Here is a 24,101-nt window from a genome sequence, read left to right on the forward strand (position 1 = left end):
ATAGTGAGGAGAGCAGAGCCATGGGGATGAAGTGGAACCCTGGAGGCCCGGCTTCCATTCCTGGGCTAAGCTGTAAACCACGGCGGGGAGCGGCACCAGTTTGTTGTCATTTTTGTTTGTTTTTTGATGCGTGGGGTGGGGGTGGGAGTGGAGGGTGCAAAGAAACAAGAGTACGGACGTGAAGTTTTTTAAGGGACAGTGGCCACCAGAGGGCACAGACGTGCCTTTTAACAGAGTGGCCTGGCAGGGCATGGTTAAATTAAATTTGAGGCCAACAGGGTCTAATTCCGGACTTAATGGATAAGAACAGGTTTGAGGTTCATTGCTGGGATGACAGGCAGTGAAGATTCTGCGGATAAAGAAGAAATTGAGAAACTGACCAGTCTGTCCTTCCCCACACCGCTCCTCTAAGCCATTTGTTTTTTCCCCTGAAGGGCAGAGCCAGGAACCTTACTTTAGTTTCTGCTCCATTCCTTGGCCATTCTTGTTTCCTGCTTGTGGAAATAAGCACCAAGGCCAGGGCAATCCTTGGTTTGGGCTTTAGGAGAACCACAGAGAGAGTCCTGGGAAGCCATGGCTGCTTTGGTGAAGCAACCCACCAGTTGCTAGGCAGGGTGTGGAGGAGGCCGCCTCTGTGAAGACTTACAACCTTGAACACGCTGTGAGGAATTCTGTTCTAATCTAAGGATTGGAATAGATGGGAGAGGATGCAGAGAACTAGAAAGAGAACACCTACCCACAGGAGGACATGGCCCTTGTTCAAGGGACCATCCCTGTTATGTTCAAATGTTTAGTCTAGATCAGTGGTTCTCTACCTTCCAAATGCCGGTACCCTTTAATACTGTTCCTCATATTGTGGTGAACCTCCCCTCAACCCTGCCAAAAATAAAATTATTTTAGGTACTACTTCATAACTGCCATTTTGCTTCTGTTATGAATCTGGCGACCCCTGTGAAAGGGTCATTTAACGGACAGGTTGAGAACCACCGCTGGTCTAGATCTGTGAGGCTGGGCGTCAGCAGGTGTTGTCACACCTTTTCTTGGCAGACAAGAATCTGGACCAGCAGACTCTTTCTCCCAAACTTCCCATCATCTCCCTCACACCTGGCTCTGGAAAAGTGGTTGATAGGGCAGGAGAATGGGTTGTTCTAGAAGGCACTTGGGACCCTTCTGGATGCGTTGTCCCACACACTGCCTAGGCGCAGTGCTCATGGAGAACACAGCAACTCCTGACCACCACCACCCCTCCACCCTCAGGGAGGCCACCCGGCGTAGGCTAAAGGTGACATGGCTCCAAGTTCCCAGCTGATTAATTGGGGCAGAGCCCTGGCCTTTAGCAATGTCAAGGTGGATGCTTCTTGATCTTCAGATAATCCCCAAACTCCCCTCCCTTCCTGGCCCTCGTTTTACTGGCTTCCAGTGGCTCTTCAAGGGTCCATTTATCTTACTGTCCTGCAGACCAGCTCTAGAAGACACAACTAACCACGCCCCACCCTCCTGCCCAACCGAGAAGAAACTGGGGAATTCTGATTATTGGAACATATGCACACACGCTTCCCTGCCCCCCTTTCCTTTCCCTAGTGGTCAGGTCACTGGAGCTTCTCAGCTTCTCCCTGCCTGGGAGGACAGCAACCTCTCCGCCCCTTTGAAATGCCCGCCTCCTTGTCCCTGTGGGTCACCACCCCAACACCCTCCCCCCCCTACACACACACACACACATACACTTAGGGATTTTAGCTGGAGTCCTCCCTGGAGTCTTCAGTGGCCTGGCTGGCTCCTGGACTGTCCAAGCTGCTGCCTCTGTACCTGTTGGTCCCTGCACTCTGCAGCCAGTTCCCATGACTACATCCTGGTCTGGGTGGGCCAGGATTCTCCTGCCTGGACCCTCTGTGGGCCACCTTCCTGCAATTTTTGTTCCTGGGGCTGAGTCTGCTCGGTGAGTGGAACTTGGGACCAGGGGAGGACTTGGGATGGGTGTGGGAGCAATCCTATCCAAAGGGAGGTATTTTGGGGTGCTCCTACCTCTCACCTTTACCTCTTCTCCAGACCCCCAGGGCATCACTGAGTAGTGCAGACCTCTCTCAGAACAAGCTCCCAGTTTGCGCCCAATGTGTGGTAAGGGAAAGTGAGGGTGCTGGCTTAGGGGAGAGGCTCTGATTATGTTTGATCAAGTTGTGCAACCATTGCCGTCTTTTCCACCAACCTTCTCTGCTCCCTACCAACACAAGGACACATTTGTCCCACTCTGTCCTAGTGGGCCTGGATGAGGTGAACTGCTGGATGAAATGCTAGCTACAAAGGGGTAAATGACTTAACTCTGAACCTGCCCCGGTTCCACCCCCAACACAAAACCTAGAGAAATTACTCCCTAGTCTCTAGACTCAGCATGGGCACTGCTGTTCAAGTTAATTCCCTAGGCCAAATGCTCCCTCTTACCCTGCCCTCTTCCTGCCCTGTGAATCTAGGGGGAGCTCCAGAAGTGTGATCTTGAAGTCACTTGGGACACAGGTAGTGGAGGAGGGGTTCAGATACTTAGAGGAGACTTGTGACCTCTCCCAGGAGATCCACTTTCCTATGGGTTATCACAACCAAAAGCACCAGGATGAGTCAGAGGGGAAGGGAACTTTCTAGAAGTAAGTTTGGGGAGCTCCCTTAGCCCATAGCCCAATGCCTTACCTTTTTTTTTTTTTGGATGGGAAGGACCCAGCAGGAACCAAATCCATTATCCACTGGTTCCTTTACTCTTCCTGGACTCTACCTTCCCAACTAAGGATCAAAATGAGGGTGATTGGTACTTTTGGAAGAGTCCTTAGATTGGAGACCACCAAGGGAGTAAACTCTGCAAAGACTTGGAGTGCAATTCAGTTACGATGAGAAAGACAGAGACGGGGAGCGCTTAACTCCCTCGTACCCCTGCCCCCTTTAGCCTATCTCTTCCCAAAGGAGAGAGAGATGAGGCATTAGGATGCCAAGACAACATGAGGCTCAAGGCAGCCTTGTAGGCTTGGTGAAATTGCTCCAGGATCCTTCAATTTCACAGTTCTGTTTTTCCAACATCAGTGTTCAGTTCCCCTTTCCCTTCTGCCCTGATCACTCTATTTCCAACTTCCTCCTCACTTCCTGCTGGGGCAGGAGGTCGTTAAAGCAAGGGAGTACATCTGGTTTACTGTCTGGGCATCCTGGACACCACCTAGAAGCTCATTTACACCCCTATTTTCCTCTCAAAGCTATTAAGTTGTCCGGGTCCAATGGGTAAGGGATGTGGGTGTTGCTGCATACCTGCAGGATACATCAGTTATAGAGAAGGCAGGCTCCTGCTTCCCCTCTGATGGACATATAGGTGGTTTCTACCTTTTGGCTGGTGTGAATAGTGCCCCAGGGAACATTGGTGTACAAGCCTGTGAGTTTCTGAGCTGCCCCTGGGGCGTGAGAAGCCTGCTAGGGAAGTTTCTCAGAGAAAGGGAGACTATAAATAGGAGCCCTGGGGAGCAGGGAATTTCTCCTTTAGGATTTCAGAAAGAATTGGGCCCTCCACAGCTCCTAGTTTCCAGCTGAGGTTTGGGGCAGGAAACATTTGCCCAGATCCCTGTAACCACCCCATTACTGCCAATTTTAACCCACCCTACGTGCTTGGCAAGGAGTCCTAGTGCCCGGGAGGATTAAGCGTGGGGCAGCTAACCACTAGTTGGGTTCACACTCACCAGTGATCCTCAGGGAAGGTGGAGGCTACGTGCTGCCCTAAAGACTGGTGTCCTGGGGAACCTGTGGAGCAGTGGTAGTCTGTTTTGTAGGGTTGCTGCGAGTCAGTATCCCCTGGAAGGCAGTGCCTTTGGTCTGGGGTTCTAGGTTTTGCAAAAGTGCACTTATAAATGTAGGGCCTGGGGATTGCCTATGGTGAAGGAAGCTTGTACCCTTCCCTGGCCCCAAACTGGTTTCTCAGTCCAGAACACGTTCTCGCCATTGGGGTGGAATGCTGCAGAGAGGAGCTGGAGAGCCCACAGGGCAGGCAAGCAGGCAAAGCTGGCCTCTCAAACCTCTGCATCTCATGGTCTCCTCAAGGCAGTGCTGTCTCCTCCCCCACCTCCCTGAGAAAGCCTCAGGTCCAGCTCGCCCCTCCTCCCATTGTCTTCTGGCTTATCACTGGACACAAATTTCCTGCCCTGCCCACAGGGACCCACCAGGAAATGGGAAAGAGGTGCTGCATAGGCCAAAGAATGCGGATTGGGACTATTATGATGCATACCTGGAAATTGGCTGGGGTTATGTGCATCCTGGTAGGATAAACTTCCTAGCCAAAGGAGGTCTTCAGCTGCTGCCCAGGAGGGTGGAGAGCTAGGCCTCTGGAGTGGTGGCCTCTTAGCCTAGGGCTGAGTAGGGGCCCAGCATCCTTCAGGCCTGCCAGGGACCATCCCTAAGGTTATCCCCCAGAAGCCTTTAGACCCTATTACTTGTATAAACAGTAACACGTGAATGTTTCTGGACTTAAAGGTACAAACACTGATTCAATAACCCCCTCCTTGGACCCTCCCCCCCTCAAAAAAAAACCTGACACACACAGAGAAAGCTTTGCCATTGATCTTTATGAGACCTTTGTGTCAGATCTGCCCAAGATTCACCCAGAGAGGCCCTGCCCAGATCTCTTAGACTTCACAATGAAACTGAGGAGCTTTCTGGGTGTGAATCTCCTGCCTTCCAGAATCGTGCCCATCAGGACTGAGCATGGCAGTCACTGGACAAGGCCTGGGCGCTGAGCCACTGTCCCTCTCCTGCTTGGGCAGTTCAGAAGGACCTCGGGTTAATCATTAGGCCAGCAGGCTGGCTGCCCAACACTCCTGGCCATGGGAGAGAGAACAGGTATGAGGCACCCTGGTCAATAGGTTGCGTTAGGGAGTATGCCAGTGGAGTTCAAAAGTACTAACTCTACTCTTCCCACTGGCTTTTTCCCCATGCTCTCTAGAAGTCTGCGTACACACTCGTTTTAGTACCCAAGAATCTGGGGAGAAAAATAAATGATCCTACAGTGATGCAAAGTAAAACCCTGACCATGGACCCTGGGCAATCCCTGAGGCCTCCTTTTTGGGACCTGGGGCGGTTCATTCTTTTCTGCGACTATGTTGACCCTCTCCTCAGGCTGTGGGTAGTGGGGTTCGGGCTCACAGGTGGAGCTAGGAGCCAGCCTTCCTCACTCAAATTCCCTACATCTTTCCCCTAGCATCACCCTCAAGAGTCCAACTGAAGCTGCATGTGCCTGCAGGCCTGTCCAGGGTGCAAGCAGTGGAGGGATCGGAGGTGGTGCTGCCCATGTAGTATACCCTGAATGAGGAGTTGTCATCTCAGCCTGGGGATATGCTTTTGTTGATCTGGTTCTTGCATCAGAAGGGGAAGGAAATGCACCCGGTGAGTGGACAAACTGCAGCCCATAGAGGCTGTGGGGGAAGAGCTGGAAACTGCACCGGAGCAAACACGGGGAGGGAAGACTTTCAGGGAAAAACAAATGTCCTCAAAGCTTCCCTTTCTATTCAGATCTTGCAGGCTTCCTAAAATATTTTCTTTACCCCAACTCTCCTGAGAGCCAGCACATCAAACACAGAAGAAGTAAGGAAAGGTTTTACTTTATTATTGAGTGGTGGAAGTTAGGAGGTTGAGGAAAGGGCAACATTCAAAATTCTGCGTTCATATTCTCCGTATTTTTAAAAATCATTTTATCGGGGGTTCATACAACTCTTATCACTGTCCATACATGCATCCATTGTGTCAAGCAAAGCACATTTGCACATTTGTTGTCATATTTTCAAACATTTTCTTTCTACTTGAGCCTTTGGCATCAGCTCCTCATTTATTCCCATCCCTCTTCCACCTCTCCCTCCCTCATGAATCCTTGATAATTTTTCAATTGTTGCTATCATTTCATGTCTTCCAAAATGTCTCCCTTCACCCATTTTTCTGTTGACCATCCCCCTGGGAGGGGGTTATACGTCGATCATTGTGTTCAGTTCTTCTCTCTCCCTCTACCTTCCCCTGCCCTTCCTTGTACCGCTACTCTCTATGTGGATCCTAAGGGGTTTATAGGTCCTGGATTCCCTATGTCTTTTCTGTATTTGTGTGCATGCTCTGGTCTAGCCAGATTGGTAAGGTAGAATTGAGGTCATGATAGTGGGGGGTGGGGGGGAGCATTAAGGAACTAGAGGAAAGTTGTATGCTTCATTGGTGCTATACTGCACCCTGACTGCCTCATCTCTTCCTTGTGACCCTTCTGTAAGGGGATGCCCAGTTGTCTCTAGATGGGCTTTGGGTCTCTACACAGTTTCTCATTCACAATAATATGATTTTTTGTTCTGGGTCTTTGATACCTGATCCATCTACACCTCATGATCACGCAGGCTGGTCTACTTCTTCCATATAGACTTTGTTGCTTCTCAGCTAGATGGACACTTGTTTTATCTTCAAGCCTTTAAGACCACATATGCTGTATCTTTTCATAGCCAGGCACCATCAGCTTTCTTCAACACATTTGCTTATGTACCCATTTTGTCTTCAGTGATCTTGTCAGAAAGGTAAGCATCACGGAATGCCAGGTTATTAGAACAAATTATTCTTGCCTTGAGGGAATACTTGACTAGGGGACCAATGTCCGTCTGCTACCTTGATACTAAACCTATAAATATATGTACATAGATTTATTTTCCTGTCATTATAATTAAGTATATTTACATATGTATGTATCTGTATTTAGACCCCATAAATGCCCTTTGCCTCCTAGTCGTTTCATTTTTTATGTTCCTCTTCTCCACTATCATGTTAGGCTTTCATTCGGGTTTCAGTAATTCCTCCAGGTTACATTTCTCTTGATCAAGCCCTGCCAGCATCGACCGCCCTCCTTGCTATTGATTTTAGATCACTTGCTCGCTTGTCCCTGGGTTTGTTAACACTCGCTTCCTTTGCCATGCCTCCCCTTCTCCTGTGTCCCCCTCAGAACCATCAGTCCCATTGCTTTCTAATCCAGAGGCTCTATCCCACCTATCTTATGTAGATAGACATGAGAGACAATAATAAGCACACCCGAAAAAGGAAAGAACAAAACAACTACAGTTTAAAAAACTGATGACGAAAAAAGAGAAAAAGTCCATAAAAATTCCCTATATTTTGCAAACTGTTGGCAATGTCAGATGACCCACTTAGCCAGGTAAGCATGGCTGACTTATGTTTTGTGAAAAAAGTACAAACCACCCACATTTGCCTTGCTTCTTGTTACCTGCCTGAGAGTGTCAGTCACAGGCCACTTCTCAGATGATGGGCACCAGTTCCCCTGCCCTTACTGTCTACCTGGGATCTGTGTTAGACTGGGTGGATGAGAGAAACAAATCCAGAGACACGCAGATAGGTACAAGAAAGAGCTCTATATCAAAGAGTAATTGTATATGAAGAAAACATCCCAGCCCAGTCCAGATCAAGTGTGTAAGTCTGATCCTACTCCATAAGTCGGATACGAGTCCATAAATCCCTCTTCTCAATCACGCAGCCACATGCAATCATGCCAAATGCAGGAAGATCACAGGCCAGTGGATGAAAAGTCCCTTAGACCCAATGGCCATGGCTGCACCTTTAGGGCTCTGGCTGCCATCAGCGTGGCTTATCAACAGGAAGGTGAAGCAGAGTGTGTGTGGCCCGCCTCCAGGGAGAAGGAGCAAAGGAGGCCAGCCTCATAAAGCCGTTTATCTAGGAGGTCCTCCAACCAAGCAGCACCCCGATTGACAGCATAAACTCTGTGTCCATCTTCCTAGGGGAGCCATGTTGGCACACAATTCCAACCATCACAGGAGGCCAGGAGCCGACACCTCTTCCCATGATCTGCCACCTGCTATCTGCCATCACAGCAGACATGCCCAGAGACTGATTGAGCCAAAGTGATTGAAACTTCATTTTTACCACCTCTCACTTGCACAGGCTACTACTTCTAAGGTCCTAGAAAACATTGGCACAGAGTCATTTGTTCTTCTATTAAAAATGAAAACATTTTCTTGTCTTTTTTAAAGATCCCTCCCTTCCTCTCCCTGTACATTTCAGGCCCTATGAAACCCAGGTTTCTCCCTGAAATCTAGCCTCCTGTTGATAAGATCTCTGCTTCCCCATCATGTCACCTTCTAAATGCCTTGAGTGGGAGATGAGGAGACCATGTAGAGAAGAATTCTAACTATTCGGGTGCAGGAGATTCTGGGGTATTAGAGGGTGGTCAGAGTGGGCTCTGAGGATGATGAGAAGGAATTGATCCAGGTGAGGGGTATCTGCAGCATGGCAGTTTCAGAAAGTCTGTGGACACAGTGGATGTGGGTAATAATAGGGAGGTTTTGTGTTCTGTACCAGATGTTGTCTTACTACTATGAAGTTGTGTCCAGCAATCCAAACCCAGAGTGTCTCTGCTCTACTCCATGCCCTCCCGCAATGTATCACTTCGGCTGCAGGACGTCCAAGAGAAAGACTCCGGGTTTTACCATTGTTCTGAAACTTTCTATGACAGTCAACCGAAAAGGAAGAGCAATAGCTCCAAAAGCTTGGATCTGAATGTGCTGGGTAAGGGAGTAGCACAGATGTTCTAATTCCACCCTCTCTCTTCATGGAAGACCAGGCAGGTCTTTCTTCCAAATGGACTGGGGGGAAGGACAGGCAAATGGAGCCACAAAAGGGAGTATTATGGTGGTAGTGATGGTGGGGTTGGGGGTGGAGGTGGGGCCAAGGGGCAGGGATTGACCTATGGGTCCCTTAAATAGAGTTTTTATTCTGTCTCTCCTCCCAGTTCCTCCTGTTTCTCCATCCTGCCATCTCCAGGGCATGCCCCGTGTGGGGAATAATGTGACCCTGAGCTGCCAGTCCCCAAGAAGTAAGCCTGATGCCCAGTACCGGTGGGAGAGGCTACTCCCATCCTCCCAGGTCTCCTCTACACCAGTTTTAGGTGAGAGAACCTTTTGAAACAACTGAGACAATGACCGAGGAAGGGGAAAGATGAGATTTTCCAGAGGGACCAGGATGGAAAGGGGAGGCAATACTGAAAACTATGGGGCTAAGGAGACGGAGGATGATGGAGGAGGGTATGGCAGGCATGGAGAAAGAGCCCTATAAGGAGCAGTCATCTCCCTCTGACCTAATGGCTCTAGATCACTACATTCACATTGCAGGTTTGCTACTCACAGTGCAACATATCAATAGCCCTGCTTTGAACACACCAGCTTCAAAAGGACATTCAGTGCAAAGCTGGACCATTTAAATATGGTGGGAGAATTAGATGCTTTTACAGAATTGATATTAATTTGTCAGCAATGGCAATGGTAATGTGCTTTATGGGGCAATATTCTTGTATCTTCAGATTTCACTCTGAGACTGACCTCTCATGGCAAAATGTTCACAGTTGTTGAGTGCAAGTGATATCCATATCGTTTTCGTTTTTCTACTTTTCCTTCGGGCACTTTTAGAATACATTCTTCTGCGGGGACCCATACTTACCTCATATGTTTGTTGAGAAACCTAGTTCTCACTAAAGCCTCTGCCTTCCATTCCAAACTTCCCCATCGGGTTTCTGAGACTCCGTCTTTATGAGAACAGCCTCATCGTTCTCCCAGAGATTAGCTGAAAGATATGAATCCCCAACCTTGTGGCAAGGACCTCAATGTTTAACCCACTATGCCACCAGCACTCCTCTTGAGTAAGTTAGTAAAAAGGAGCTGGAACAGTTTTTGCATAGAGTGAGCATCCAATAAATGTCAACTGTCATACTCATGATTTCACGCCATCCTTCCAATACCATCAGATAATCCATATTACTGCCTCCCCTATATGCACTAAGAAATGGAGAGCTCGAACTCTCAGGTCACCTGCTTAAAGTCACACAGTCTTTCTGCAACCCATCCGGTCTTCTTTCTTATCACTGCACTGTCACCATGAATGAAAGTTTTAAGAATTCGTGTTCTCATTTTTCTTTGCACCATTTCTTTAGCCTCCTTTCAGACATCAGCTGGCAGGGACCGCGGAGTGGACATAGAGGGGGATACTGAGCTAGCATTTTTTTCAATTAGAAGTAGAAGTTGTCACACCCCTTCCCTACGTCAAAGAACAGCCCAGAGGGTTAAAACATAATATCCTAGGGGCAGGCCATGTTTTTTTGTGCAGGGCCAAGGGGCCGGGGGTGAGGTGAAGGCGTGAAGGGATCGGGGGGGTAAAGATGATTTCTGGCCTGAGAGCTAAGTTATGTAAATTATGTCCACAGATCCCAGTCATGGGTCCTTAAGACTGACAAACCTGTCCCCCTTCGTGTCCAGCCTCTACGTCTGCAGAGCCCACAATATTCCTGGCAGTGCCCAGTGCAATGTCGTGCTCGAATTGAGCACAGGTCAGTGAGGCGCAAGTGTGGATAAGATAGTGTTCAATGGTGGTGGGGGTGGTGCTACAGGAGAATAGGGGTGACCTGATGTCTGGGTCCCCTGGTTCTCACTAGACAGAGTTTAGATAAATGTTGGGTACAAATGGCCCTTCACCATGTTCTGAATGACCAGCTGCCTCCATGTTAACATGGAAATGGAGAGATGATGGCAGTAGAGAGAGTGTTGGGATTGGATGGAGACAGATGGGATCCGCTGGCTCTCCTCGCTGACACCAAGGCTTATGCAGGGCCTGGGCCTGCAGTGGTTGCTGGAGCTGTTGTGGGCACGCTGATTGGATTAGGCCTGCTGGCTGCATTGGTCGTTTTGTATCAACGCCGGAATAATGGCCTAGAGGAGCCAGCTAATGATATCAAGTAAGTGTCCCTGGTCTTCACCACAATGAGGGCATTCCTAGCTCCTCTTACAGAGCCTAGGAGTTCAGGCAGCTGCCATCTAATGGGAAGGTTTCTGTTTCATTCCTCTGGGCAGACTTGGAGGGAGAGGGAGGGGAGGGTTGAAGTGGGTTGGGTTGGGGTGGGATGGATAAGACAAAACATGTCTGTCTGTCAAAGCCATGCACTTTCTGATCTCTCACTTATTTACATTTAGGGAGGATGCCATCGCACCCAAGACCCTGCCCTGGCCCAAGGGTTCAGATACACTCTCCAAGAACGGAACCCTTTCCTCTGTCACCTCAGCACGAGCCCTTTGACCACCCCACGGCCCTCCCAGGCCGGGCACATTAACTCCCACGCCCAGTCTGTCTACACAGGCCCTACCCTCACCAAGGCTGCCTAGAACGGATGAAGCCCATCTTCAGCCAGGGTCACCAAGCCCTGGCAGACTTTCTTCCTCTGCTCTGGGTCACATGGGGCCTGTGGCTCTCATGCCTGCCCAGAATCAGGCTGGATCTCTGGTGTGATGGCCCACCCACTCATTGACTTTCTGTTTCTCTCCTTTCTAGATGGTCTCTCCTAGGACAGAGGTCAATCCTGGGAGAGCGACACATTCGAGACCAACAATCCTCTGCTCTCACTACTCTTTGTGGGAAAATTGAGACTCATGAGAAGCTAACTTAGGAAGTAGAAGGAACAGAGACAGTGGGCCTGGTGTTAGAAAGACCCTCCTCCCTCCCCATTCCTAAGACTGGCTGCTCTGCATGGCCTTCGTGGGATTGCCAGTCAGTGGCTCCTCCAGGCTCCCCTTCTGTGTCCAGCATCCCTCCCTAATGTCATCCTCTGTCCTCACTCCAGATTCTTGCATTAATTCATCTAAATGGTCCTGCTGCCTTGCTTGGCTTTTGTCGGCAAGGGATAAGGATGATATTTTAAAACTAACTTGAAATGTGATTTTGATTTTGTAAATGTCAATAAAGACGAGCTGTGCATGTATAAAAAGTGAGAGTCCAATGACTTTTCATGCTTGGGGTTCCAGAAATGGAGACAAAGGAAGATACATCCCAGGCGACTCCCCAGACTGTCTACCCAAAAGGCTCCGGCACACAGCCTTTACCCGTGCTCACCACCTCGGGATTGCTTTCCTCCCATCCTTTCAGGGATTATTGGCTGGACTAAGGGGAGAGGTGGAGGAACAGAGTCAGTATTCTGTTCTCAGTTGCCATCCAGTGATTTCAACTCATGGCAACCCAACATGTGTTAAGAGTAGTGCGGCAAGAGCAATCAATAAAAGGAGACACACACACAGAGAGACACAGAGAGAGATTGAAAGAAGTGTGTCTCCTTGGGGTTTTGAGATTTCTGAAGTGAGATTGTGTGCCTGGTCTTTGGGGCCAACTCTGAAACGCGAGGGGATGATTGGTGCCCTTTCTGCTCTAGCTCAACGATGCTCCTTCCTTCCTGCCTCAGTGTGATTTTCTCTCCTGATCTCCAGTTCTGACCCTTTCCCCTCTGGGTGCCCACACTAAGCTCAACCCCCTGTCCAGGGCCTGGCAGCTGCAGAGACGGGGAAGAGAAAGGATGCACGGAAGAAGCAGAGGCCGAGTGGCTTTCACGGAAGGAGTGTTTCCTTCCCTGAGAGAATGGGCCTCTCCCCTTGTTTGCTCTGAGATAGCCAATCTCACTCCTGACCAGCAAAAGGCTGCTGCCCTTTGGGCGGTCCCTTCCTACACCCAGACCTTTGCAGGCAGACAGAACAACAGACGACTGGACAGCAGGTCTCTCTGAGCCATGACCGCGTTCCCTGGGCCTTTCCTATGTGGTGCTCTGCTGGGCTTCACCACCATCATTGGTAAGGAGAGGAGTTGGGGCAGAACCACCCAACTGAGACCTCACTTTTCTGAGCTACTTCAGCCCAGCGTAGTCACCCCTCTGTAGCACTGAGGCCTTGGAGCAGGAGACGAGCGTGCAGAGGGGAGGGCATGGGAGCAGGGTAGAGAATGTGGCCTCTCAGAACCCTGGCTTAATCACACAGTGCTGTTGTTTTCCTTGCCCTACAAACACACCCTCACCTGGCTCAGGTCCTTTCACCCAGAACTACCTGGCCAAGCTCCTTCCGCCTTTAAATCTTTGGAGAAAGGACAGGAGATTCAAGGCAGGGGTTTACACTCTTCATGTGTGACCCCCAACCTCTGTTGTGGAAACCTCATAAAGGGTTGGACCCCCCAATATTACCAGGACCTGGTTCTAGCCTCCACTCTCACCCAGTCCCTCTCCATGCATCTTCTGAGGGCCACCTCTGTGTCCCCAGTCCCTGGGCTGGCCGTGGAGGTGAAGGTGCCTGCTGAGCCACTGAGCGCGCCGGTGGGCACGACTGCTGAGTTGATTTGCAGTTACAGTACTTCAGTGGGAGACAACTTTGCCTTGGAGTGGAGCTTTGTGCCGCCTGGAAAACCCATCTCTCTTTCTCATCCTGTGAGCTCAGAGCAAAGGCTAGGGGCGTGAGTTGGCACTGGGGGCTGGGGTTGGGGATGGCATGTGAGGGGTGAGGTGAGAGAGCGGGTATCTTCCCAACCATTAGAGGGGTTGGCGCTGAGAAGCAGGAAGGCACAAATGTGTTTCATCTGCCTCTTCACAGATCCTGTACTTCACCAATGGTCATCTATATCCGGTTGGTTCTAAGGCAAAACGGGCCAGCCTGCTTCAGAACCCCCCCACAGGAGGGGTGGCCACCCTGAAATTGAGTGAGGTCCACCCCTCAGATACCGGAACCTACCTCTGCCAAGTTAACAACCCACCAGACTTCTACACCAATGGGATGGGGCTAATCAACTTTACTGTGCTGAGTAAGGCGAGCTGGGAGCCCACTAGTCACCCATGCACTCTGAAACGTTTCTCTGGTCCACTTAAATCTCCCCACATCCTGAATCCAAGCCTGATCCTACAGTCCCCCTGGAATCCCACTGGAATGGCAATGCACCTTTCCAAGTCTTCTAATCTATTTGGTCATAATTTAGTTATTCCTGCTCAGACAGTGCCTCTGCCCTCAGACCTGGTGATCCAAGGGTCTCCGAGAGAAAGTCTTGCGTCACAGGGAACCTTCCATTCATGGCTCAGATTCTGTCCAGCACCAAGATAAATGGTAGAAAAGGGGTGTGGCCATAAAGGAATATGAACCCCGTATCTGTTTGTTGTCATCACGTTTACAACTTTGGGTTTAAAACTTCCATCTAACCCCAAACTAGAGTCCACTTAGAGGTGAGCGAGGAGGTGTAATATGCCAGCTGTATTCAGATATTTGGAGGGCTGGTGTGTAGTACCGATTTTCATCTCTCTTGGTGGCCCCAGAAACCAACTCTCTGCCATGAGTCATTTCTGACTCAGAGTGACCATGTAGGACAGGGAAGAACTGCCCCTGTGGTATTCCAAGACTAAAACTCTTTTTCGAAATAGGAAGTTTCTTCTTTCTCCTAAGGAGCAGCTGGTGGTTTTGAACTGCTGACCTTGAGATTAGCAGCCCAGCACCTAACCACTCTGCCACCAGAGCCCCTCTGATGGCCAAAGAGGACAGGAATGGGGACCAATAGGCAGATAATACATTAACACAGATTTTGGCTCAACACGAGGAAGGATTGTCTAACAATCAGAATTTCCAGAAGTGGAAATCACTTCCTTGAAATAGACAGTATTCTAGAAGACAACATCCACAACAAATCTTAACATTGCCATCCTAAGCGAAATTCCATATGTATCTGAGTAAAACTATGCTCATTTAGGTTTTCAGTGACTGATTTTGGGGGAGTATCTTGTCAGGTCATTATTTGACGCTTCTCTGGACTGCACTTGCACCCCTGACCTGTTAGTGTCACCTAGGGATGCCTGTCTGAACAGAAATGGAGCACAATTTGGTAGGGCTAATGAAACAGGGATTTCAGCAACTACTGTAGTCTGGGTTAGAAGACAGCTAAGGTGCTTTCTATGATTCCCATTGCAGTGCCCCCCAGTCGCCCCTCCTGTAGTCAGAGTGGCCAAACCTCTGTGGGAGGCTCTGTTGCACTACAATGCAGCTCTTCCAAGGGGGCACCCAAGCCTGTGTACAGCTGGTTGCATCTTGGATCTTCTCCTACACTTTCTCCTGGGAGCATGATGCAAGGTAAGGACACAGGCCAACAAGGGATAGGGGCCTCAAGATGTGGGTGAATAGGGCATCTAAACTCTACACACCCACTTCATAGAAGTAGAAAGCCTTGTCTTTCTTCTGCAGAGAAGCTGGTGATTTAGAACTACTGACCTTGGGATTAGCCGCCCAACACCTAACCACTATGCTACCAGGGCCCCTTTGGTGGGGAAAGAAGCCAGTGACGGGGACCAATGGGCAGTTCAATACATCAACACTGATTTTGGCTCATCATGGGGAAGGAAGAATTTCCCAACTATCAGAATTTCCCAAGAGACCCAAGGAAACAAACGGGGGTAGTGAACTTTGGAAAGCCTAGAGAGCTGGAGGGTACAGAAAGCGTTTGGATTAAGTAGGTTCCTTTAGTCCACAAACACAACCCATTTTTATCCTTTCCCTTCCTCTTCTGAGGCTTCTTGCTCTTTCCTGTCTTGTATTCCTGTACACTCTGTGGCTGGTTGATCTGGGAGTATTTCTCAGCCTAAATGTATACCGGACATTCTTGGAGAGTGGAGGGCAGGGAGCATTCAGATGATCCCCACTTGTTTGATTTTGGGAATCTGTTTTATATTTTTAGGATCCTGAATCCTTTTCAGATTTTCCAGAATGGAACCCGAGGCTGCAGCATGGGCCATTTTTAATCATTATAGGAACCATACTTGTGTGATTAGCCTTGACTCTTATCTTGCTGATGCTCATTCCAGCTGCCCTTTCTCGCCCCCCCACACCCCGTCTCAGTCACAGGACACCCCTTTATCACCCAGGCCCCACTCATCTCCCCCCTCCTCCTCCCAGTATTGTGCTCTGTCTACTAAAGCAAAGGTAAGGATTTAGGAAATATTTGGGTCTGTTTAGAACTACCCAAGTGTGTGGGGGGTGGGTGCGTGGGGGGGTGTACAGTTTTTCGCCTTCAAGCCTTTTACTCCCATCACCTCCACTCCCAGCTCCACTGTCAGTTTCTTAACCTTTCATGTGAATGCAGTCACACCCTCCCCAAATACAGTGGTGCAGGTAGGGGAGATTGACCTCAGAGTTTGCACTGCCTTTGACACTTTGTGTCTGGGTCACCTCAAAAAATGATTTCCTCTCTCTGAGCAAATTTCCTCACAAGGAAAATGAGGTTAATAGCTTCGTGGCAGGAGTTTGTAAAGAATTAAATGAAGTATTCTTTAGAGATAGTAGATGTTCCTTGTTCACTGAGTAAGCAAAGGGCTATTTGTTCATCACTTTCTAGATGAAGTGACTGGCCAACTCATTCTCACCAATCTTTCTCTGGCGTCTTCTGGCACCTATCGCTGTGTGGCCACCAACCAGCTGGGCAGTGCATTCTGTGAACTGACTCTCTCTGTGAATGGTAGGGAAGTGTGGGCAGAAGCCAAACTGGCAGGCTTGGATTGGGGGAGGGCGGGGGGCTATGCGGGGCTGTTTGAAGAAGGGCCAAGCAGGGCTTGCCAGTGAGAGTCTTGTGTTTCCTTAGACATCTCCAAAGGCCGAGTAGCTGGGGCTCTGACTGGGGTGCTCCTGAGTGTGTTATTCCTGTCAGTTGCTGCATTTTGCCTGATCAGGTTCTGGAAGGAAAGGAAGAAGAGACCCAAGGAAACATATGGGGGTAGTGAACTTCGGTAAGTAGAGGACTAGGGGGACAGAAAGGGAGGACAGGATCACATTAAGTAGGTCCCTTCAACCCTCAAATAGAGGTCTTTAGGAAGGTTTAGGGCAAGTGAGTACTGCCCAACCCTGGGGTTTGATGGTGTGGTTGCAGCAGCAGCAGCAGGAGTATGTAGGCAAGGTAGGTTGAGCAGGGTAAAAGGGCAAAGGGTTTGTTCTCAGACAGGGACACGTTAGACTCTCTCTTCAGGACTGCCTGTCCTTCTTCACACTTAAGACCATTTTCTTTGCTGTTTTGTACACATCGCTAACCCGGGACGGGTAGCAGGCAATGGATGCAAGGAGCTGAATTTGTCCTGAGCTCAAATGAATTTTGTTTCTTTGTGGGTGGCAGATGGAAAGGAGACATAGAAGTAGCCTCCATTATCCACTTTAGCTCTTAGTTCTGGGGTGCAATATAGGAACCCAAATGGACTCACCAAGTGTGGTCCTCAAGTGGCCTAGGCAGAAATTACTGGGAGCTTGGCAAACATTCTCACTTCCATTTGGCATGCTATCCTGACTAAAGCAGAATCTGGGTCTGTGTGTGTGGTTTGGGGGAGTGACGGGACACTGAACGCTTCATGCTAACCAAGGGCAGGGATGATTTTCAAGCACAGCAACACTGAAAGGCCAGCGCCTCCTGAGGGAGGAGTCAGAGCTGACCTTCACTAACAATTTGCTTCTGTCCATCAGGGAGGATGCCATGGCTCCGTGCATTTCTGAGCAGATGTCTTCGAAGGAAGATGCTAGCAGTGGGTTCCAGGAGAGGACTACATCTGCCAGCACTGTGTTAACCACCAGGCCCAAGCTCTCTATGGCAGTGTGAATTCCCTTCCCACCTAATTCTGGGAGGAGGGAAGAGATTAGGTGGGATGTTAATAATAAAAACCTTTGTGTACCTTGGCCTCCCTCTTCATTCTGTAGGTCTCTAAGAATCCTGTAGTCAGAAAGTGAAGGAAAGGGCGTGGAATGTGAGAACTGTTACTGTAGGCATGGGGGTTGAGTCACAATTTATACCTGGTTGGGCCCTTCCTCCTCACCTCCCACCCCAGCATCCCTCCCTACTCCAGCGTTTTGGCCTAGACAGAGGTGACAATTTTGAGCTCCAAGCACTGGCTATTTGCACCCAGACTCCCTCCCACTGGGCACCCTCTGCACACTGGGGCATTCCACTTTATTGTTCACATTCCAGCCCAGCACGGTTACATGCACACACCAAGATTAAAAACCTTCCAGCCACAGCCCCAGGAGCCAGGGGTGAGCCTCTCCCCACCCCCATCACGCACCCTCACCCCTGGGCCTTGCTTAAACAGAGAGCTGGAGAGTTGGCTCACAGGTTGCTTTGTGTAGAAAGGAGGGCAGATTACAGACAGGAGGAGTGGAACTGGGGTGTGAAACAGGGACTTCTTTGAATCAGCACAGGGGGGTTCGGGCACTATAAAAACTCTCTTCTCAAGCCTGAGGGGCCGGCCACATTACCAACTAGGTGGGCAGCACCACCCTTCCCCCTAGAAGAATTCGCTTCAGAGGACAGCACTGACACTACAGCTCAAGAAGTGGGGAAGAGGGACTGGTCTGGTCAGAGCACACAGGAGCCAATGAGGAGGCGGCATAGGGGGAAAAAAGAAAAGAGTGACACACATCCTGGCTCACCAAGCTCTGAGGACAATGTTCCTGCTCAGAACAGCAATGCACAGAGATGACTACAAGGCCGGCCCCACCATGAGACACGGCATTCCTCATTGACCCATAGCACCATTGGGAACAACACTAGAGACACACAGTGGGAATTGTGCCCCCGTGAGCTCACCACACTGAAGCCAGCCTCTGGGGGCATGCAGCAGAGAGGTGGGGAAAGCAGAGCAATTTAGTCCCCAGGGATAGAGGCAGTGCCAAGGCATGGCACCCCATCAGTCTTGACTGGAAAGCACCTGTGAAGGAAAACAAACAGACCCTGAACTATTCATCCATTTAGGTGTGTATGCGTGTGTGTGTTGTTGTTGTAGCTATTGTTTTACTTTCTGTTGGTACTTCATGGTACTTGATCTTGTGATGGTACATAGCATGTCTACCTGGAAGGGATAGGCGGAATAAGCAAGCCAGAAGAGAGAACAACGGGATAACAGTTCTGGGAGACATGGGGGTAGGGGTGGCGGGGGAACAAAAGAGGATGTTAACAAGCCCAGGGGCAAGGAAATAACAAGTGATCCAAAAATCAGTCTCAAGGAGGGTGTGGGAGGTCTGGCAGGGCTGGATCAAGGGCAATGTAACCGAGAGGAATTCCTAAAACCCTAATGAAGGCAGAACATGATAGTGGACAAGAGGAAGGTACAAAGAAACAGGAAAGAACTAGGAAGCAAAGGGTCATCATAGAGATTTAAATACAGACATACAAAGATGTAAATATATTTATGTATGACGAGAGGGGAATAGATCTATGTATATATATTTATAGGTTTTGTAATAAGGAAACAGATGGACAGTGGGCCCATGCTCAAGTACTCCCTCAACACAAGAAAGAACACTTTGTTCTAACAATTCAGCCGTCTGAGATGCTCACCTGCCTGGCACAATTGCTGATAACAATGGGTACACAGGAAAATGTGGTGAAGAAAGCTGATGGTGCCCAGCTACAAAAAGATTTGAATGATCTTTTCACATGGGTTGCCCAGTTCACAACAGTAGCAAAATTACAGTTATAAAGTAGCAACGAAAATAATGTTATGGTTGGGGGTCACCACAACATGAGGAACTGTATTAAAGGGTCACAGCATTAGGAAGGTTGAGAATCACTGCTCTAGCTTAGCAGCTGACACACAGACTTGAAACCAAACTGGACTTACCTTCTACAACTATGTGAGCCATTTTCATGAAATAAATTTCTCTTTATATATATATATATATATATATATATATATATATATATATAAAGATATAGCACCTGAAGTCTTAAAGACCTGAAGATAAACAACCAGTCATCTAGCTGAGAGACAACAAAACCCACATGGAAGAAGTACAACAGCCTGTCCCAATTAGATCACTGAGGACAAAGTGGGTGCATAAGCAAAAGTTGTGAACAAAGATGATGGTGCCCGGCTATCAAATGATATAGCATCAGGGGTCTTAAAGGCTTAAAGACAATCAGGCAGCCATGTAACTAAGAAACAACAAAGCCCACCAGCCTACCCAGAAGCAAACGCTGAAGACAAAGCGAGTGCAAGGGCAAGTGCGGTGAAGAAAGCTTGATGGTGCCCACTTGTCAAAATATATAGAATCTGGGGTCCCATAGACTGGAAGATAAACAAGGGGGCATCCAACTGAAAAACAACAAAGCCCACATGGAAAATGCACACCAGCCTGTGAGATGACAAGTCATTGAAGGGATCAGGTATCAGGCATCAAAGACAAAAAAAAGGAAAAAAAGAAATCATAGCAGTGTGAATGAGGGGGAATGCAGAGTGGGGACCCAGGGCCCATCTGAGGGAAATTGGACATCCATCCCCTTGCAGAAGGTTTGTGGGGATGTGATGAACCAGTCAGAGTGTAGTGTAGCAATGATGAAACATACAATTTTCCTCTGATTCTAGAATGCTTCCTCCCCCACACTATCCTGATCCCAATTATACCTTACATAACCAGCTGGACCTGGAGATATACACTGGCATGGATAGGAACTGGAAATACGGGGAATCCAGGACAGATGAGCCCCTCAGGAACAGTGGTGAGAGTGGCGATATCAGGAAGGTGGAGGGTGGGTGAGGGAGAAATGGGAAACAGATGACAAGGTCTACATGTAACCTCCTCCCTGGAGGATGGACAGCGGAGAACTGGGTGAGGAAGATGTCGGATGGTGTAAGATATGATAAAATAATAATTATAAATTATGAAGGGTTCTGGGGGAGGGGGATGGAGGAGAAAATGAGGAGCTGATGCCAGGGGCTCAGGTTGAGAGTGGATGTTTTGAGAATGATGATGACAACATATGTACAAGTGTGCTGGACACAAATGATGTATGTACGGATTATGATTAAAAATAAAAACTCTCTTCTCTCCTTGGCCTGGATAAAAATCCTTGAGGCTGGGTTTGGGCAGAGACAGCACGGAGAAATGGGTGCCCCCTTTAGGGGCATACTGAACAAAGGGTTTTTTGTTGTTGTTCAGGGAGCTGCTCCTTTTGTAAGGGAGTGCTTGGGGTGCCACTCACACAGGGAAAGCACCCTGGGCCAGTGAAGGGACCTCGGGGAGTGGGAAGGAGCCAAGGGCATCTTGGGGCGCTGGAGAGTAGGGCCCAGAGCAGGGAACCAGGGCAAAAGGGGCGGTACTAAACAGGAGAGCTAACAAAAAGGGGTTCCGACTTGGAGACTCCGAGATGGAGCCTGTCTGGAAAGTCTTGGTCAGGACACAGGTAGCTTCTGAAGCTGTCGAGTTGGTGGGAAAGAGGGTATCACAAAAGCTGCAGGTAAGTCTTTTTTTTAAAATCATTTTATTAGGGACTCACACAACTCTTTTCATAACCCGTACATACATCATTTGTGTCCAGCACATTCGTACATATGTTGCCATCATCATTCTCAAAACACCTGCTTTCTATTTGAGCCCTTGGTATCAGCTCATTTTTCTCCTCCCTCCCCGCTCCCCCTTCCTCTGAACCCTTGATAATTTATGAATTTTTCTTATCATATCTTACGCTATCCGACGTCTCTCTCACCCACTTCTCTGCTGTCTGTCCCCCAGGGAGGAGGTTATATGTTGACCTTGTCATATGTTACCCCTTTCTCCCTCACCTTCCCTCGACCCTCCCGATATAGCCACTCTCACCACTGATCCTGAGGGGCTCATCTGTCCTGGATTTCCTGGATTTCCAGTTCCTATCTGTGCCCGTGTACATCCTCCGGTCCAGCTGGATATGTAGTGTAGAATTAGGATCATGATAGTGGGGGGAGGAAGCATTTAAGAACTAGAGGAGGAAAAAATAAAAAAATTAAAAATAAATAAAAGATTTTTTTAAAGAACTAGAGGAAATTTGTACATTTCATTATTGCTACACTGCACTCTGACTGGCTCGTCACCTCCCCACAGCCCTTCTGCAAGGGGATGTCCAATTTCCCCCATATGGGCCCTGGGTCCCCACTCTGCACTCCCCCTCATTCACAATGCTATGATTTTTTATTTTTTTGGTCTTTGATGAATGATATGATTCCTTTGATGCTTTGTCATCTCACAGGCTGGTGTCCTTCCATGTGGGCTTTGTTGTTTCTCAGTTAGATGGCCCCTTGTTTATCTTGCAGCCTGTTAAGGCGAATGGGCACAGCATCCATCTCTCCTCAGAAATTGAGGAGACAGGTCTTGAGAACCTGCCCTCTCCAGGTACCTCCTCTTCGAGCCCCGTCCCCATTTCCCTTCTTAAGGCAGGACACCAAAGAGGGGAGTGTCTGCGGGCCCCAGTCACCCAGAACTCCCTACCCACAGTCACTGAGCTGCACCGAGCTGTGTGGCAGGTACATGTGTACACTGCAGTGTGTTTGTGGCCTTCGGGTGGGTTTGTACAGCCAGATGGGGATGGTGGTGCGTCTTGGTAAAGCCAGGCATCATGCCCCGTCACCTCCTCAGGCGACTAGGTTCATCATGGCACCTTCAGGGGAGGGGTACATTTTCCCCCCAAGCTGAGAGGAAGGAAGCCAGGGTGAGCCAAGGGAACGGGCTGCGGGATGGGAGGCTTTTCTCCCATGCAATGTTCTACCCTGCCACTTCGGGGTTATACTTTTACCTTAGAAAATAATCAGTTCTTCTTTAGTCCCGGTACGCAGAAAGGGAGAATTAGAGAGAAAAGCAGGTGAGCTGCGATTGGAAACCACAGCGTCTGCAGTCTCCCCATCACCACCACCCGCCCCCCCCCACCCATCACCCACCTTAACCTCCTTGGGTTTTCCACCTCTCTCCCTCTTCTCTGCTCTCACATCCACTCTGCCCCACCAGTCCGCCCTTAGTCATCCCTGCTCCCTGGGGGGTGGGGTTAAGGTTCACTGTCAGCAGGTGCTGGGTGCTGGGTCTTCCGAGCTCCACCTTACCTGGGGCCCTGGAAACACAAGAGCACCAGTCCCCACGAAGGGCAGTGCAAGTTAAGTATCTCTGGATGGTGGCAGGCAGGGCCAGTTGTACTCCCAGTTGTACTCCCAGGTCAGGAAAGAAAGTGCACAGTGGGGTGGGTGGGGCACAAGCACACCAGATAGTCCTGAGTGAACGATGCCCCCCCCCCTTTTCAGGGGAACTTTGGAGCTGACTGGATGGTGGGTTTGAAGAATGGACAGGGGTTCCTTGGAAGGTGGTGGAGAAGAGTTAGCAGGGAAGTCCCTTCCTGCATTGGAATCAGGGTAGTTATTGGGATAGAAGGCTAAAAACAGATTTTTGGCTGCCTCTCTTTTCCATTGATCTCCCGGACGAAGGGAAAACAGAAAAGGAAGTAATCTAGGAGAAGTGTCAGAGAAAACATTTCACTCTAAAGAAGGACAAAGGAACGTTTGGTAAAGACAGATCAAGAGGCCCTTTGCATGATGCAAAGGTTATGCAAAGATTATTAAAGGAAGTCTGACAATAGCCGCCTCTTCAGCACTTACCTTATTCCACTCTCAGTAACACAGCCCTTTATAAGCATTATTTTATTTGCACAACAAAGCTACAGCGTGATTGCTAATTGTTACTCTTCTTTACCAATAATGAAACTAAGGTTTACATTCTAAACGTTAGAATGTTTAGAACCCTACCTGGTTCTAGACTTAGGATTCAAACCCTTGTATGTCTGAGCCCAAAGTATATTTTTGACCTTTATACTGTAGGATGGTACAGCACCAGGCAATGATTTGTTTTGTTGTACACAGGTTGCTGTGAGCTGGAACTAATGAGACAACACCTAACAACAACTCTATAGGATCAGGGGCACTGGTGGTGCAGGGGCGGCATGCTTGTTTTCCATACGCAAGAGTGGGCTTTGAGTCCCCTCCTTAATTCTGGGCTAAGGCAACCCAATGCAGCCATCATTGGTTTGCCAGGGAAGGTTTCAGCTATGATGTTGAATACCGTACATACCTCGAGTATAAGCCAACCCAAATATTAACTGAAGCACCTAACTTTACCACAAGAGCTGCATTAAAAATGTGCTACAATACTCGGCTTATACGCGAGTATATATGGTAAGTTTCAGCAGAGCTTCCGGACTATGAGACTATGCAGAGAGACCTGGTAATTGACGTTTGAAAACTCAGCTGATCTGTGGATTACAACAGTCGGCTCTAGCTTTGCATGGGGTCACCATGAGCTGGGTCAACTAAGGGGCAGCTCAGAACCACTCTAATGGATTAGAAAATGCAGTCAAGAAAATGAACCAAGGCTCCACCACTGGCTAGCTTTGCAATGTCATTCTGTCCCCGCTTCTTCACAATACTGATCTCTTTGGGTTATGGCAAAGAATAAACC

General features: G+C 48.9%; 1 protein-coding gene and 1 pseudogene across 1 annotated transcript; both read left to right on the forward strand.

Annotated features, from left to right (window-relative positions):
• The first annotated feature begins 330 nt into the window (after positions 1 to 330).
• LOC142422707 (endothelial cell-selective adhesion molecule-like) lies at positions 331 to 11,331 on the forward strand (annotated as a pseudogene).
• A 1,264-nt stretch (positions 11,332 to 12,595) lies between these two features.
• Positions 12,596 to 17,457, forward strand: VSIG2 (V-set and immunoglobulin domain containing 2). Its single transcript, XM_075528764.1, has 7 exons — positions 12,596 to 12,656; positions 13,116 to 13,279; positions 13,443 to 13,650; positions 14,799 to 14,957; positions 16,216 to 16,335; positions 16,459 to 16,603; positions 17,325 to 17,457. The coding sequence occupies exons 1-7, from the start codon at positions 12,596 to 12,598 to the stop codon at positions 17,455 to 17,457; spliced, it is 990 nt and encodes a 329-aa protein (XP_075384879.1).
• The last annotated feature ends 6,644 nt before the right edge of the window (positions 17,458 to 24,101 follow it).

The sequence above is a fragment of the Tenrec ecaudatus genome, chromosome 12 (assembly GCF_050624435.1).
Source record: "Tenrec ecaudatus isolate mTenEca1 chromosome 12, mTenEca1.hap1, whole genome shotgun sequence".
In the NCBI taxonomy this organism is placed as follows: Eukaryota; Metazoa; Chordata; class Mammalia; order Afrosoricida; family Tenrecidae; genus Tenrec; species Tenrec ecaudatus.